Source organism: Mauremys reevesii, linkage group 19, assembly GCF_016161935.1.
Source record: "Mauremys reevesii isolate NIE-2019 linkage group 19, ASM1616193v1, whole genome shotgun sequence".
Classification (NCBI taxonomy): domain Eukaryota; kingdom Metazoa; phylum Chordata; order Testudines; family Geoemydidae; genus Mauremys; species Mauremys reevesii.
This window is the reverse complement of record NC_052641.1, coordinates 15,107,803-15,125,398: the sequence shown is the minus strand read 5'-3', so window position 1 is coordinate 15,125,398 and position 17,596 is coordinate 15,107,803. Positions and strand designations below refer to the sequence as shown.

General features: G+C 52.6%; 1 protein-coding gene across 1 annotated transcript in view; it reads right to left on the bottom strand.

Moving 5' to 3' along the window:
- The window catches only part of HMCN2 (hemicentin 2), a 152,902-nt gene that overhangs the window by 134,950 nt on the left and 356 nt on the right, over positions 1-17,596 (bottom strand). Inside the window, exons 2-13 of the mRNA XM_039507027.1 lie at positions 12,783-12,853; positions 11,181-11,339; positions 10,658-10,780; positions 8,867-9,038; positions 8,005-8,111; positions 7,030-7,150; positions 6,209-6,472; positions 5,118-5,262; positions 4,519-4,640; positions 4,005-4,277; positions 3,055-3,196; positions 1,688-1,815 (exon numbers count right to left, since the gene is read on the bottom strand). Coding sequence (XP_039362961.1) covers positions 1,688-1,815; positions 3,055-3,196; positions 4,005-4,277; positions 4,519-4,640; positions 5,118-5,262; positions 6,209-6,472; positions 7,030-7,150; positions 8,005-8,111; positions 8,867-9,038; positions 10,658-10,780; positions 11,181-11,339; positions 12,783-12,853 — 1,827 coding nt within the window. The remainder of the gene's footprint in view (positions 1-1,687; positions 1,816-3,054; positions 3,197-4,004; positions 4,278-4,518; positions 4,641-5,117; positions 5,263-6,208; positions 6,473-7,029; positions 7,151-8,004; positions 8,112-8,866; positions 9,039-10,657; positions 10,781-11,180; positions 11,340-12,782; positions 12,854-17,596) is intronic.

Below are 17,596 nucleotides of genomic sequence, written 5' to 3'. Positions count from 1 at the left end.
TTAAACTGGGGGTCGAGTGCTGTAGCTATTTTTAGAAATCTCACATTGGTACCTTCTTTACGTTTTGTCAAATCTGCTGTGAGAGTGTTTTAAAACGAACATGTGCTGGGCAGTCATCTGAGACTGCTATAATTTGAAATATATGGCAGAATGTGGGTAAAACAGAAGCGGAGACATACAATTCTCCCCCAAGGAGTTCAGTCACAAATTTAATTAATGCATTATTTTTTTAATGAGTGTCATCAGCATGGAAGCATGTCCTCTGGAATGGTGGCCAGAGCATGAAGGCACATATGAATGTTTAGCATATCTGGCACGTAAAATACCTTGCAACGCCATCTACAAAAATGCCAAGCAAATGCCTGTTCTCACTTTCAGGTGACATTGTATTTCAGCAGTATCTCCCGTAAATGTAAACAGAAGTGTTTGTCTTATCAATTGGCTGAACAAGAAGTAGGACTGAGTGGACTTGTAGGCTCTAAAGTTTTACATTGTTTTATTTTTGAATGCAGTTATTTTTTGTACATAGTTCTACATTTGTAAGTTCAACTTTCATGACAAAGAGATTGCACTACAGTACTTGTATTAGGTGAACTGAAAAATACGATTTCTTTTGTTTTTTTGCAGTGTTACATCCTGATGTTGTAATCTGTTTCTTGGTCGGTATTTCCTAGCTAGTGAGACACTGGGCCAGCCAGAATGGTGCTGCAGGATTGTTATTAGGGAGGTGTTCTGGAAACTTGCATTTCTGATCTTATCTTTCTGTAATAGATAAAAATATGTGCTGAAATTTTCCTGGGAAAATGATTTGCTTAGAAATATCCCAGGAAAAAGCGGGGTGCTTGGGAAATGCTGCGGAGGGAGCAGTAGTGTTGAGTTATTATTGTAACATGCTGTTATTGATCATCCTCAGGGCCCCAGTTTCTTGAGCCAACACAGGGGCTGAAGTGAGAATGAAGGTAACATGGAAGGTAACGAGGTGCGTTATAAATCAGAGGGAGATTCCGAACAGAGCACCTGATGATGAGGGTGGAGCGTAACCTCTTTAACAAGGCACTTGACACAAAGTTCAAGAGTCTGACCATGCATCCACCTAAGGAAAACACCAGGCATTCAAACCAGCTGTGTCCCGTCTACAGCACAGAGGAGGGGAGAGGACAGGGACGAGGGAACCATAAGACACAACAGAAAGGTTAATCTTAACTAGACCGTGAAACCAGAAAACATCATCAGCGTTTTGCTGGGCAGCTCTCTGCTCACACCGCATTGTTCCTGAAGGCGACGCCTTTAATGCTCAGTAAGACCCTCCGGTTCTTCCAACAAGCCCCTGGGAGAGTGAGTAACCCCAGGTAAAGGAACACACCATTGCAGGCCTCCCCTGGGACTTCGTTAACGACGGCCACGATCCAAAGCCCATTGGCTTCAATGGATCAGGCCCCAGAGGAGTATTGCAAGCATCTGCCTGTAGCAAAGTGATCCCAAGGCCAGTGGTCTTACCACAGTCCTCTGCAGAAGCCCTGTTCTCTAGTGCCTTCTCCTATGGGTTCGTACAGCGCCTGGCACAGAAGGGTCCTGTCCACGAATGGACCTCCTGCGCCCCACCACAATACAAACAATATTAAAAACGCCCCTCCTGATCCAAAGTCAATGGAGATTCTGCATTAGGGCAAGCTACAGGAGCTGGTACCTGTGTACTGTAGGATGACGGTCTGCTCATCCCATCCAATCCGACTGGCAGCAAAGCAGCTATAATTCCCAGCATCCTCAGGGACAGCCTCCTTGATTATCAGGGTGCCCTGAGCATCTATAAAAAACCTGGATCAAGAAAGAAAAGAGCCGGGGTGGGGGGAAGATCACCATGAAAACAAAGCTCAGAAAAAGAAGAAAATAGAGCATGACTTGCTCTAAAAAATCTCCGAGCGCTTTTCCCAACTAAAAAGTTAAAAGGGGAATTCACAGCTCAAGTTTGGCCCTTCCGGAAAAAAGGAACAGACGGATCCACTACAGCAGAAACGAGGCCTAACAACTAAAGCGAATGTTTCCATTAATAAGAAAAAAAAAACAATCAGAAAGGGTTTTTTTTTACTTTTTTTGGTTTTCTGCAATTTAAGAAAAAGACCACACCAAAAAAAATGTCCAGTGCAGTGTTTGTAGCCTAATATTTGCAAGGTGGCACGAGTGGGGTGAGCCTGAAAGTGAAATGTATCAGAAACTGACAATAAATAAAGGTTACAAGTAAGTTTATTTCCATTGTTCCTCTCCCCCTGCTGCAAAAAAGTGCTACAGAGCGTGAAAAGTCCGTTTGATTTTAACAGGCTTTCACAGCCTCCGCAACCTCAGGTGTTATTAGCAGCAGAGATAAGGAAGCATGTGGGTTTTTTAAAAATATATTAATTTTAACTAGACAGAGTCCTTCTAGTCTCTGATGTGCGGTTCATATCATCTCTTGCGGTTTCCCCCTTTTTCCCTTTATCAGCCCTCTCCAGGCACATGAACCACCAGAAATCCTTCTCTGCTTTCCTGGGGGGACTCATTTAATATCCACCCCCAAAAGAAGCAGCACGACACAGCGAGCAGGATGAAGAGAACAAACATGACTCAGCAAACTCCTCCGAGGGTGGAGATCCCTCTTTAGCCCAGGCACAGATAGTCAGGGGGTGCAGCCCGGCCCCTCCAGCATTGCAACACTCACCGGGAGACAAACTCCTCCATTTCATGATGGCAAGGCCTGGCCTAGACTAAACACTAGAGCATCAAACCCCTATCATGGAAGCTGGCCACACCACCGCTGCCCCCAGCCCCTTTACACGGATGAGGCTGATTTGTAGCCACGTTTTGTAACCTGGCTAGAAGCTTTGGTCTGACCAAGCCGGCTGCCACCAGCAGGAGGTCTGGAAACAGCAAGAAAAGCCTTGTACCCAGTACATTTTGGTTTGCACAAGGTGGAAAAGGTGCCCCCTTTCCCTCCCCCCGCCCCCAGCCTCATGAGTCTCAGGCGGCTCTGCATCGAAGCCCAGGAGCAAAGCAACCGAGGCTCTGATTTGGTAACGTTACCTGCCGTCCTCTTCCAGGGCACGGTCCCATCGTTTCCAGGAGATTCGGGGCGCAGGGTGGCCCAGCGCTGTGCAGTTGAGCCTCACCTCCCCACCCCTGGTGAAAGACTGCGAGCTTGTGGCAACCCTTACTCGAGGCGCCTCTACACACAGAGAAACACAACCTGTCAGACACCCGTCACCTGCTCCCAGCTCCAGAGGCCCAGTTCCCACCTCTCCCCCTCCTGCCGCAGAAGGGGAGCACAGAGCTAGCGGAAGGCGGCAACGGAACAGCGGCTGAGAGCGGTGAAACTGGGCTTCTGGAACGGCGATGTTCCTCAGATCCAGCCTTGCCACTGGTGGGGCTACGGGCCATATGGAGCTGCTCCCTCCAGCCCCACAACTGAATGAGGGGAGCAGTGCAGCGAAGCGGTCATTCTAGGGTTAACGGGGTTACTCAGCGCAGTCGGGGATGCAGCCATGCTCCACCCCTCCCTTATGTCCTGTTCAGTCAGTGGGAATATTCCCCCCATCTCTCTTGGCATGCAGTTCAATAAAGCAGCAAGTTCCCAGCCTGCAGTCCTGCCAGCAGGCCGATCTATGGCTTGGGGAGCTTGCTGAGGAAGCAGGGGTCCCAGAGGAGCAGAGACTCCAAGAGATGCTTGCTTTGCCCATCCATCAAGCCAGCTCTGCTAGCCGTGACCAGTGACTTTCACAAAGCCCTGGGGATGCTGCCTCCTGCACTGGTTCTGCTCATATAAACCCCTCCAGGAGGACACAGACCTTTTAAAACAGGCCCTGTAAGACTCTTGGATCTGACTGCGATTCCTGCTCTTCGGTCACATGCCCTGGAGAAGCAACTGGTACATTCCCACCCTCCAGCTCAGACTCTAAGGGATTCCAGTCTCAGCCAAGGACAGGTAATCGTCTCGAGATAGGGCTCAGATCCTGCATGGAGACAGGACAGCTTACCCTGAACAAAGAGCCAGATGGAAGCATTAGCTGTCCCATGGCCGTTGCTTGCAGTGCATTCGTACCGGCCACCATCATCCAACTGAACACTGACAATCTGCAGCGAGAGGTTCCGCAGGACTCTCACCCATCCCTCGTCCGGCTGCAGCACCTTCCCATCCCGGCTCCAGGTCAGATTATAAGCAACGTCTCCTGACACTGGGCAAGACATGATCACTCCTTCTCCCGGAAATGCAGTGATGTTCCCGGGGGGCACCAGGTACGGAGGCGGCTCTGCATGGAGGGAAGCAAACAGTGGGGTCCAATTATCCAGGCTGCTGAGCCCCCATGTACCCCACTGGAGTCACTCCCAAACTATCATGCAGAGGTCTCTAACACTGAAGTGCTGTGCCGAGCTTGACCATTAATTTTGGAAGCAAAGCCCAGGGGCGGAGTCCTCACTGCAGCATGCTCTGTGGGTGGCTGGGTGAGGCTGTCACCTGCCTGAGAGCCCGTCGCACTTCCCCGGACTGACCTGTGACAGAGAGGTAGCTGCGAGCTCGCGCTGCCCCGGCTTTGCTAACGGCTGTGCACTCATAAAAACCTTCATCGCTTCCGGAAACCACGGGGATCTCCCAGCTGCTGGTCCCAGAATCCCTGGGGAAACAAACCAAAGAACCCCCATGAGACTGGAGAGGAAGACACCCGGATCTCCTCTTTCGGCACTGGCTGAGATTTTCACAAGCAATTCACCATTTATGGTGCCTTAATTGTGGAGAGCCTCACCTGAGGCACCTTCAAGGGGGCAGATTGGCCAAAAGCAGATCCTCAGCCATTTTTGACAACTGGGCTAACACTGGGATTTTTCCTAAAATCTCTCCCCCTGTGCAGCGGTGACAGGGGCACTTGCATAGACAAGTGCTTGGGGGTTTATCTTGCAGAGACAGAGTGCAATATTATGCCATGGAGCAAATACCTTCCTGTCCCCCAAGCTGGACATCATTTTGTGCCCTGGAGCATGAGGATTGCTAGCGCTTGTAATTAATATCCTGGCCAGAGCTACCTATGTGACTAATGTGGGCTTAGGGAAATTTACCAAGTAACTGACTTACTGCAGTAGAGCCTGAGACTTACGCGAAAAGTTGATCCTTTCCAAGCATCTCCCCACCACGGCTGAGCTTCAGTCGGAAGGGGATCTCGCTCTGGGCAGAGCAGCTGATCAGCAGTGACTGATTGAGATAAGCCTGGATTTTACTGGGCATGTTCACTTTGGGTAGACCTGGGCAGTGGGGACAGGCATGGGGTAAAAAGAGAGAGAGAGAGACTGAGACTCCATAATTCTCAGAAACAGAACATTGAAAATTTGATTGGGGAGAGGAAAAAAAAATAACCATGAAAAAAACCCCAACAGGACCCCTGTGCTGAAATGGAACGGTCTTTCCTTTAAAGAATGAGCAGCCCCTGAGTGGCTGTGTCCTAATAACCCACTCTAACAGCGAAAGCGAGGGCCCCATTCGGGAAGGCACAGGGCCTGCCGTAATGGCATGTTTACTTGCAGTATATTCTGCAGACACTAGATCTCTGGGTGCTCTATGGAGTGCTAGCGAGGGTGTGGTTCTGGTAAACAATGGAGACTAAGCTGGATCTCAAAGCTGTGGAGAAACTTGTTTGTTCATGGTTCTAACTGCAGCTGTTTGGGTTTAATAAGTATCTCCTATCTGCGAAAGGCTGCGACTCCATAGTCTATCATGACACTGGCTACTCCTCCCTCTCTGGGCATTTATATCACACGTATCACTGCAATATCTGCCTCACCCATGCTTTCAAATGGCAGCTTCACTCCTTGAGCCAAGTAGGACAAGCTTCCCCCAACCTTGCCTGTACATTTAAATAAATGTGTCACTGGCTAAGCAGGCAGCTACAAACCTTCTCCCAGAAGAGGGCTAGGGTTTGTGCTCATGCAAGGAAGTTGGACAGATGAACCCGCTCAAGATAGGTGGGGTTCCACCAGGGAGGGAGTATTAGAGAAATGGCCCTGCCTGTGTCCATTCAGAACCTGGGACATTACACCTACCCCCAGTCCTTCCCTGGGTGATTTCAGGTATCTGCTTGTCAGAGGAATAAAAGCTGGTTGGCCTATTCCCAGTGCTACTCTAAGAGCTACAAAAAGGCATCACGCCCCCAGCTCCAAACCCCTTCCAGCTGAACAAGACGGAGTCGCTCACCTGGGACCACACTGGTGTAGGCGACTCCCGACACACGCTGCAATGGGTGCCCGTCTGGGTCTTCCCCCGTCACTTTCAGCAAGAAGCTCCCTCTGGGTGCCTGGAATTGGGGTCCCACCCAGAGCTGGCTGGAGGAGCCATTGGACAAAGGCCGCGTCGGCAGGGAGACAAGGGGCTGGCCAGAGCTGTTGTACAGCTCCACGCCCTTCAGGTGCCCCGGAGGCTCCAAGCCAGTGCAGTTAATCAGCACAGAGATCGGAAGCCCTGCAGAGACAGGGAAAGCAGCGGGGGAAGGCAAGGAAGGGGAATGCATCCAGGTCAGGCATTGTGAAGCACCGCGACCGTTCCTCTCTGCTGCAGACATCACCCCTATTATTCATGGCACTCAGCGACTCGGCGGCTGGGATCACTGCTCTCCATGCTCATCTCATTGTTACCTTGGGCTCCCCTGCCTGCCCACAGCCTCCTGCTGTCTCATCTTGGACTCCTGGGGGCAGGGACTGCATTTGTTCTATGTCTGTACAGCACCTAGCACAATGAGACCCTGCTCTATGTTTGGGACTCCTAGACACCGCCGCCATATAAACAATAACACCTGCTGGCTCCAGGCTGGATTGCTGCAACAAGCTCCATTCAGAGCTGCTCTGAAGGCCACTGGAAGCTTCAGCAAATATGGAACATAGCAGCTTGTTCCCTGAGCCCAGCAGAGCAGTGAGAGCCCACTTATCTGGGGCTCCATTAGCTCTACCACTCCATGTCTTACGGACAACACTGCCCCCGCCACACACACGCACGCGCGCCCTGGGAAGAGCAGGAGGTACCATGCACAGGCCGCTCTCTGGGGTGGTTTAGGTCGAACGTAGGTTGGGGGGAAAAGCTGGCTCGGAAATCGATGGCGCTGACGCCCGTGATTCTCACCGAGTGGCGGCCGCTGCTCTGGATCTGAAAGCCAGACACACAGCAAGCAGAGACGTCACATCAGCACGTGTAGAAAGGGGGTAGCTCTGACTCCTGAAGCCGCCCAGCACGCAGGATCCGGGGATAGGGGAGAAGGGAGAGGCTGCAGTAAGCTGCAGACAGACCTTTTTAGCAGCCTGCATTCTGGGCAGGCACACACTTCCTTCTGCAGCCCTGCAGAGCCACAACAGGACTGGAGTGGCAGAACGAGTGGAACCGTGGGAGGAATCTTTATGCTAAGTGAGGCCAAATTCTCCGTTGCCAATGGGAGCATTTCCATTACTTCGACGGAAGTTCACCCCGACACCAGTAGAGAAGCTGGCCCCGGGACTTTTAGAGTTGACTTCAAAGTGCCCTTAACAATTGACACCTTCCTGAGAAGTCCCATGTCCCTATTTAGTCAGCGCACTTGGCTTTCCTTAGAACCCCACGAAGTATTCCCGGGGGCCAGCCCATTGCCTTCCAGAATGGAGCTGGTGGAGGAAGGGGAAAACCCAGCCCCTGGGTCAGCCTCCCTTCCTGCATCAGGGCTGAAGTTATCACAAGGGACCCAGCTCCCAGAGGGGGCAGGGGACTAGGGAGGCAACACTCGGGTGTTACAGGGAAGGATGCACAGGCTGGAACCAGTTAACGAGGCAGCTGCAGCGTCTCCACCCCAGAGAGGGGATAGACCGCGGGGAGCAAGCTGGGGACGAGAGAGACACCGAAGTTGCATTCTACACATTTCTCCACGTCTCTTGGCACGGCACGGCGTGAGCAGGATGGGCACGTGGAAGAACCTCTCAGGCAAAGGGGTAGATAGGCCCCTGGCCCAGCAATTCCTTTCGCTTCCATCCTACCTTGACTGACCACACGCCCGGCCGGTGGGGCTTGACGGTCAGCACCTTGGCGGAATTCGGGATGTTGAGGTGTTCCTCCAGGCCCCGGCCTTTCTGAAGGATCTTCCCTGCACCGGCAAGCAGAATCCTTGGGTTAGCGCCTCCTGCTTCCCGCTCCCCTGGGGACAGCCCATCCCCGCTACATCCAGTCGGTGGTGGCTTTCCAACAAGCCAGGCCCGACGGATCTGCCCATTGCGGCCTGCCCAGGACAGAGGAAGGCGGAAGCCCAGTCCGAGCCCCCATATCACTCCTCTTTAAACCTCATCCTCCCCATCTCCCTCGTGTCCTCAGCGCTCTCTGCAGGTCGTTTGCTGATACCGTGCGTTGACAAAGCTCGGGGAAAGCCAGCCACGTGGGGTAACTTCAGCGGCTGAGGAGCAGTTACTGTCAATTGGCCGTTGTCAACTGACAGCGGGGAAGAAAAGCCCGGAAGGGATAGGGGAAAAGCAGCTCTTATAAAATTAAAGTATGAATTTAACATGGCAGAGGGGGAGAGAGACACTGGGGAGCTTAATAAGGTCTTTGCAGCTCATTACTTTTTGCCGAACAGATTTTTGCCCTGTGGCTCGTCTCCCTGAGCACAGTTCAGCTTGGTTATTCCCTGGTCTCAGTCTCCCATTCACTCATCAAATGAGCCCCTGGTCGGATCCCCAAAGGGAACTGAACTCAGGACCGTTTTAGCTCTAACCCCCTAGCTCTCTGCTGCTTGCGCCAGTGGACCCGCAGCCGGCGTAGGCTGCTCACTGGGCTCTCCCAGAGCCGGAACCATCCTCCCCCTGCCTGAGATTGGGACCTGCTTGCTGACCACGCCCTTGTACGTACCTGCCGGATCCCTGACTTCGATCTCTGGAGCAGGGCCGCTCACGGAGATGGTGACTTCCTTCAGGCTGGGGTCAAAGGGAACCAGCCAGGTGTGCTCTCCCCCCCGCTCGTGGTCTGTGGACAGCAGGTGGACTTTGGAGGCCTGGATAGCCTCTTCCACCCATTTCAGCACCTACGGGGCAGAGAGGGTGATGTGGCACAGGAATATAGGATTGGAAGGTGCCTCAAATGTGAAATGCGGTCCCCTCCTATGACAGACCACCCCGCCATAAACCCAGGATGCTCCCCGGTGTGCCGAGATGCACAGACATTGAGCTATTGGGAGGGGGTCTGCTGTCAGGGCTGTTGCCACTGGTTACCTCTGCCCCGAAGGTGCAGGAGTGGTAAGAGTCCAGGCACAAACTAGGCAGGGGGAATACACACTGTATGTATACAGAGATTAGGTCAGCTACACAAGCAGGAGGGACCGAGCCTTCTTGAGATTTGCCATCGAGGTCTTGAGCAACAACTCAACTGGAGGGTGAGGCCTGGCTTCTCCAGCCCCATGGGAAAGCCGGCAGACCAAGGGAAGAAGCAGGCTGAGGGAGCCCCTCCATCTCCAGAGCAGAGCTCAGCTGGCAACAGGAAACCCCTGACTGGCCAGCAGTGCTGACCCCAGCCTGCCCCTAGCCAGAAGGATGGTGCAGGACTTCTGGTGATTGAAGTCCCAGCTCCTGGCACTCAGGAGACCTGGATTCAACTCCACGCTCTGTCACGGGCTTTTGCGTGACCTTGGGCAAGCGACTAGTCTCTGTGCTGTGGTTTGCCACCTGTACAATGGGGCCAATACTTCTGCCCTGCCTCACGGGGGATGGTGACGATAAATACACCACAGGCTGCGGGATGCGCAGGTACTGGGGTACCATTACTTTGGTAACAGGGACCCACCTGAGTACCACAGAGAGCATGTCACACCTCATACATGAACGCCAGATTACAACGGCATTTACTGGTCCCATCAGTCCCTGCAGCTGGCTCCAGATAACGGGAACAAGGAAAACAGTCTGAGGCGCCAGCCTTAACTGGTTATCCCGAACACACTGTTTTGCAGGTGCTGGAGCAGGGAGGGAGGCAGGGTGCAGGGAAAAGGAGACCACAGCGAGGGCTGATCCTTTCCAGTTACAAAGCAAACACACCCACTTGCTGATGTTGGAGGAATTAAAGAATCTGGCGTAATTATTATTGCCAGATGGCTCCCACTCAGCCGCTTGGAGCAGACAAGTGATTAACCTGCCCCTTGCCCACGGGAATACACGTCAGTAGACTGTGCAGCAGCCGGGAAGGGGAGGGGAAGGGAGGGAGAAGGAGAGCTCACCGCTCCCAAACTGTTGTTAATAGTTAGACAGACGCTCGGCTCCTGCTCTCCGAGCACTTCACAGACATGCCGGGTCAAGACCGTCAAAGGCAGAGTCTAAAGGCAGGTTCCTGGGTCCATAGTTCGGGACCTGCCTGATTTTCAAAGGTGTGGAGCACCCAACAGCTTGTTGTAATGAGCCATAAATGACGTGTCTCTGCTCAGTCCATGATTTTTAGTATCTAGCGAAGTGATGAATTTAAGCTCCCAGGCTTATCTTTAGAAGGCATTGGGCAGGTTTCCTTTGCGGATGAGGACTGAGAGGTCAGATAGGGAGTGATCGCTCTGTGAAAAGTGTTCACCTACCGGTGACAAGGTGTTTTTGTCTTTTATCATTTTTCTGCACAAGTTCATTCGAGATGCTCACAAGTAACAAAATTCAGGTCTTTTGCACTCACCTCCTTCACCTGTTGTTTATCCAGATGGAATATCTGTCCAGAGCTGGTAGCAGCAATTTCTTCATACACTCGATACCCAGGGTGGCTTCTGTCCCCGCAATCCCCCGTTAGCACGAACACAACCTGCCACAGAGAAATGCATGACAGCAAACCAAGTCAGAAGAGACTGTCCAACCTGGGGAGATGCTAACCATCCTCCCGCTTCCCCCACTGGCAGCAGGTTGGCACGTGCCAACTACAATGTGAACAACTCTTACGAGAGTGCTCCATGTCTCTATATATGTCAAGAGTTAGCCAACAGAAAACGTACCAGCAGACAGAGGTAACGAATACCTGGCACTGTTTATAGGTTTTGTAGGACCAGCACAGCTGGGTACTGTTGTGCTTTGCAAAAGGCTTCCTTTGCGCAGCTCTTCATCACCTTGTGGGCTCAGGGAGTGGATGTTCAGTTCAGTGACTCCTGGGTCACAGAGAAGGGACATCTCCTGGGAACGCAGCTGCAAGCCTGTAGCTGGACTCTCACCTGGGACTGTTTGTGCTGCAGGAGCTGCAGCAACTCCTGCTTGCGATTGTAGTCTTTGGCCCGGGCATCCGAGAACACATAGATGAACGATCCTGGGTGCGAGACCTCCACAGCCAGCTGGATGGCTCCGACACTCATCTCCGGGCAATCCCCTCCGCCCTGCAGCCAAAGATCCCATTACGAAACCCGAGTAATCCTAACGGAGCCCAAAGTGAGGGCTGCAGGAATCAACCTGGGGTGGGATGCCATTTCCATTAGGGAGGGGAAAACTTGCTGAGACCATGTGCCCCATCATGATCACTGCCTCATCTTCCAAGAGTTCAGTGAGCAATGCCTGCTCTGCCCTGGGCATATATCCTGAGGCAGGGCAACCCCTTGTGTGGACAGGCACAGTGCCATTTGCACTGGCGGTGCTTGAGCACGGGTATGCATCCCAGGTGCAAACAGCAGCTCCACCTGGCTACACAGGTGCCCTGTCACAGGCTGCTGGAATGAAGCTAAAGGCAGGAACCCCACTCCGTGTCTCACCCCGCACTTCAGAAACGCTAGGATTCGTGCCTTTTTCAGACACCAAAATGCCACTTGTGAGTAGTTTATAAAGGGTTAATAAATGATGAATAGATGTTGTCATCACAGTTAATTATAGACCGTCACGGAGACCAACAGGTTGCTTGTAACCATCTTTAACACCTTCGACTACTGTGCTGGTGACCTCGGATAACACGCGCTATTCCTGCCTGTAACCTGCTCACAACCCCTATGACTCATTCACAAATGGACCCTTCATGCAAAGCATGTGCAGTGCAAACACACGGCGACTAGAGATGGCCCCCAAGGCAGCTCAGCAACAGAGTCATCCAACCTCCCATTGTCCCAGGGCTTCCCAGCCTTCCCTCCGGTGCAACAGTTTCATCTCACACACAGAGGAAAACAGAATCTAAGTGCCAGCTTTCCTGTGGGACTGGGAAGAGATGCTCATTTAGGACACCGCCAGGACATTCCCACACCTCAGCTATTCTCCAGTAAGGGGCAGCTGGGCACACCCTGAGGCTGCTCTACATCTGTGTTAGGAGTTGAACTTGTCCCCAGCAGCACCATCATTAGCCCTTCTCTTTCCCTGCCATGGGCACAGAAATGTATCTCCCTTAAGAGTGACAAGTGCCACCAGAATTCCTTGCTGCACCCAGTCCGCACGTGGCAGAGAGGATCATGCTGCTGGAGGATGATCCTAGTTATTTTTCAATGTAATGACAAAGCCGAATTCTTTCCTCTGTAGGGAGACCAGACGTCCCGATAAAATCGGGATCGTCCCGATACTTAGGTGTTTGTCCTGTGACCCGACCAATCTTTGGTCTTGGTCAGGACGCAATTTGTCCCGATATTTTGCTCTGCCAGCAGCATCCTATTCCTCTGGCCCGGATTCCATGGCAGCTCGGCTTAGGAGTTACGCTCCTTGGCATCTGGGGTTCAGTGAGTTAAGGGTTACATTCCAACCAAACAAGCTGGGTTTCCAAACTGGCCACACTCAGGTTTCAAATACCAGTTACCACAGGCCACTCGCCAACAACGCTACAGATTTTAAGATGAGGTGGACAACTGTACCTGAACGTAGAGACCTCTGAGCTCTCGCTGGAACTCCTCGGGATCTGCTGTGAGGGTCGCTGGTCCAATCTCTGCCAAAGATATCGAGACAGCAGAGATCAGCACTTTCTCCTCTCTGGGCACAAGTCTGCAATCATCCCTCTCTCTCTCTCTCTCTCTCTCTCTCATATTAAGTTTCCGTATATCAGCCCCACTAGGCCTATGAGAGAGACAAGGTGGGTGAGGTAATATCTGTTACTGAACCAACCTCTGTTGGTGAAAGAGACAATCTTCCAAGCTACACAGAGCTCTTCTTCACCCACCTTGTCTCTCTAGTATCCTGGGCCCAACACGGCTACAACACCGCAAACACTAAAAGGCCCATGTTAGTTCCTGCCTGTCCCCAGAAACCTGCATCAGCAACTATAGCTTCCTTTCAAAGAACACTCCTTTGCCACTGGAAGAACGCTGGGTCTCCTTTACTGGGCTGGTTGATGATGGCTCGGCTAGTCGGTGCTTTTCGACGGTGGCCACCATCCCGTGTGGCATTGAGAGGTAATCTCCCCTCCGGCATCCCAAAAGAGCAGCCCTGTAATGGGACACTTTCTAGATTACAAGCTATTTAGGTCTCATCCACATTGTAACAGGACTTTGTTACACCCCCATGTGGCTTGGTCCTGCAAACGGGACCGAGCCAGGCACTCAGGCACCAAGCCAGCGCTGAAGGGCCGTGCTGCCGCTGCAGCTTTGCTGCTCTGGTACCAGCGCTAAGTAAAGCTGGCTCAGGTGCATCACACCCCGCGACGGGAGTGCAGACATTCCCTTTGTTGACAGAGGGTTGGAATTCAGGAGTTGCTGGCTCAGTCCTGTGCTCAGGCCACAAGAGCAGATTCCATCACACTCAGGGTATGTCTACACTGCAAGGAGACGCCCGCAGCTGGCCCATGCAGCTCTGGTGGAGCTCTGGGACACTCCCATTTCACAGGGTCCTATAGCCCAGGCTCCAGCCTGAGCCCGGATGTCTTCATTGCAATTAGACAACCTCGCAGCCCGAGCCCCCGAGCCCCAGTCAGCTGGCACAGGCCAGCCGCGGGTTTTTAACTGCAGTGTAGACATTCCCTCATTGGTGCAGCAGGCCTCTCCCCGTGTGTGCGATGCCTTGACACGGTTAACACTCCTCCCCTCCGGGCCTTGCAGCTTTGGGTGAGATGGGGGGGCACCTTCAAAGCCTACTATTCTGCTAGTGGCTAGAGCAGGGCCGGTGGAGGACCAAGCTCCCGGGTTCTACTTCCTGGCTGGGAGCCGGGGCACGTCACTGCAGCCTTGTCTACAATGAGAAAACGCATCACGCTGCCACGTTTTAACTAATGCGACACTAAACTCGACTCCGCCCTAGAGTTAACCACGACCAGCTCCTAACACGTTATTAAAACATGACTGCCCTTGTCCTCCCTCAAGGCAAAATCACGTTTTGCATCAAGTTAGCTAAGAGAAGTTAGTTAACACAATGCACTTCCACAGGTCCATTGCGCCTCAGTTTCCCCACCGCTCTCTGGGGGTTAAGAGCACCGACCTGCCTCAGAGGAGGGCTGGGAGTTTTAATGGAAGAGACCCTCAGATGAGCCATCAACACACCAAACTCTGGCTCAGCACCAGTGAACTGACCAATCGCACCCCTTCCCCAGACCGCTTCTCTCTGGACATGAGCCTCTGAAATGATGTCAACGCTCTGACCGACTCCCACAGAGACCGGAAGGCTTTTCCTTCAGCTTAACAGGAGAGATGGCCAATTTACCGAGCCAGGGTGCTCCAGTTACAGCAAACCAGACGCCTGGCCTGACAAGGGACCTTGCAGCCAGACGAGTCCCTGGCAAGAGGGAACCCCATCTGTTTCCACGCAAACTTAACCAGCTACAGCGGGACAAAGGTTCCCCCAGCCCCGCCCACCATGCCCCATCCTCCCGCACCTCCCAAGCTATTTCAGCTCTTTCCCGGGTTGACGGAGACCCTCTGCTTTCCAGGTGCCCTTTGTGACGGCAGTGAGAGGTGATCACCCTGACAAAGCCCAAGGAGGGCTGTAACCGCTCCCATACCAGAGGACACAGGGGCAGCCCCAGAATCCCTCCAGGCTTTTAAAAGATGGTTGGCCTTGCAGCATGGACAAGGCCGATCAGCACGGTAACTAGGTTACCAGACTGGGCTACGGCCTTGGACTGCAGCCTGGCTCAGGGACGTGGCTAACACGCAGCTCAGTCCGGCCTAGACTACAAGACCGAGCCCTGCTGGGTAGTTATTCCTGTGAGGGCAGGACCTTGGCTGGGGTGTGATGGCAACAATGCACAGCACGTGCAGAGCAGATGTTGTGGGTATGAAACTTCCCGGTGTGGAGCAGCGTGGGACAGAGAACGGAGGAACGGGAACTTGCCAACTCCTTAAGTATCCCCATTTAGATGAGCCACAGAGTCAATTGACTTATCTGGATCCATCCCCAAGGAAGAGTCACGTCCGGTACCTTGAGACATTCCATACACAGGACCATATTAAATGGAGTCCACTCAAATCACCTGGCCTAGCGTTCCTCGGGGCGCCGTCTCCAGCGGTAACCAGTGCAGAAACACGAGCTGCCTGGGTTTAATGGACAAGCCAGCTGCTCTCTCTGTTACAAAAGACAGATGCATCCCCACCGACCAAGTGGATGCAGGGCTGTAGAGAGGGGCCCTGTTTCTATTAAGGAATGTAGACAACAGACAGATGGCGGTTCATTCTAAAAGTGCCTCTGACAGCTTCTCCTGCTATCTTCAGTATTCTTAATTCAAATGTTCCTTTCTTCATAATTGCTATTTTCTGTATGAATTTTTGGCAGAGAGCTTGTTCTTATTTGGTATGAATGATTAGCCCCTCATGGATGTGTATAAAAGCAAGGACCAGTAAGAGGAGCAACTTTCATCTTTATTTAACTTGGAGCATTGTTTCCTTGTTTATTATCACCGTTCAAATAAACAATTACGACTTCTAGCCCAGTTGTGTTCTTCAGATAGAAAGACCTCAAACTGCTCTGCGGCATCTCTTCACCCAACCACTAAAATTCAGCCAACTCTGGGGTGGATCACAGTAACTGTAACAGCGTACGGCAACAGTAGTTTGGGACATGATGTGAAGTGTATCCGCCAGCAGAAAAAGCAAAAGAGGACTTTTAGGGAAGCAGGATGTAATTAACCAAATTGGAATGTGGCCAGGGTCCTCAGAATTAACACCATAATTAATCCTTGTGAAAAGTGACCTGCCCTCATTAATGCCCACAAGGATCAGCCAATATACAGCACTTGCAGTACTATAGGGCCCTTACCATATCGCTGGTTCTGTGCTGGCTGGAGAAGCTAGAGTTCAAGCCTACAAGGCAGCCTGGGGTTGAATTCAAGCCGCTAGCCGGGGTGAAAGTAACACAAAGGATTTACCTGTATGCCCGAGTCCTGCGCAGGGGGTGTGGCCTCAGCCAGAAAAGGAGAGGCCTTTAAATACCTGGGCCCTTTAAATCAAGATTTAAAGGCTCCGGGACTTTGGCTGTGGCAGCTGGGAGCCCCGAGCCCTTAAAATCACGCCCTTTAAAACACTCTGTGGAGACAGCTGGGAGCCCCGGGGCAATTTAAAGGGCCCGGGGCTCCAGCCACCACTACCGCAGCGGAGCTCCCGGCCCTTTAAATCACCGACGGAGTCCCAGGGGCTCCCAGCTGCTGCTGCTACCCTGGGGCTCCGGCAGCAGGGCTTGCGCAGCGATTTAAAGGGCCCAGGGCTTCGGCAGCGGGGCTCGGGGCAATGATTTAAAGGGCCTGGGGCTCCAGCCGCTGCAGGGAGCCCCGGGTCCTTTAAATCGCCAGCCTGGGGAAGCCGGTCCACCGTCTGGCACAGCGTACCGGCTTACTTTCACCTCTGCTGCAAGATAAAAGCCAAGTAGCCTCGTCTTCACTGTTATTTGAACCTGTGTTAGCTGACCTGAGTTAAGGACACACTTTTGGCCGTACAGACACATCCTCGGAGAGCCAATAGCCCCGTCCCTGTCCTGCAGCACCCAGCCTCTCTGAGGTCTTCCATCCAAGTACAGAGCTGGCCCAACCCTGCTCCAGTTCCAGGACTGGAGGAAATTGCAGTCCAAGCTGCAGGGCCGTGAATTAAGCAAGGACCTGAGGCTAAAGCAATCGAAATGGGATGGTAACGTGAGGAGAATCAGCTGCAGCAGGAATCCCCCAGGATTTGGGGAGGCTTGTTAGAATTACTTCAGGAAACTGGCAGCTTCCATCTCAGGCCCTGGCTGTCTGGGTCAGACTGATGCTTTTCCAAGTTAAACCGATACTTGCTAGCCAGTGAGTCAGGTGCCAATGCTTCTAGCCATATTAGCATAACCCTGCTCCGGCTGTGTTTGGCGCGTTTACCTCCCAGCTTGCCCTGTGCCTAACAAGGCGGAAAAGCTGAGGATCAGAAGGGGGACAATAGGGCAGGACAAAGTTGCCTTGAACGGGTGGGGGGACTTTGATCCTTACTCAATGCAGCTCTGTGTGTTTTCATACGGAGTCAGGGTTAATGGAACCACAGTCCTAGGCCTTTTACAGGAGCAGAACTCAGTCCCCAGAGTGAAATGGGCTCAGTATGACTGGAACCAATGGCCCTAAATCAGTGCAATGCAATGTCTTGCGCAAACGGGGCCCGTATTTCGTAGCATTTTTCATATTGGACCAGAACAACTGATTCTGGCTTAATGCAACGCAGCACTTTGTCTGGACCAGAACCATGGAGCCTGGTTTCTTGCACTGCATTGCCCTGGACCAGAACCAGGGGTCTTG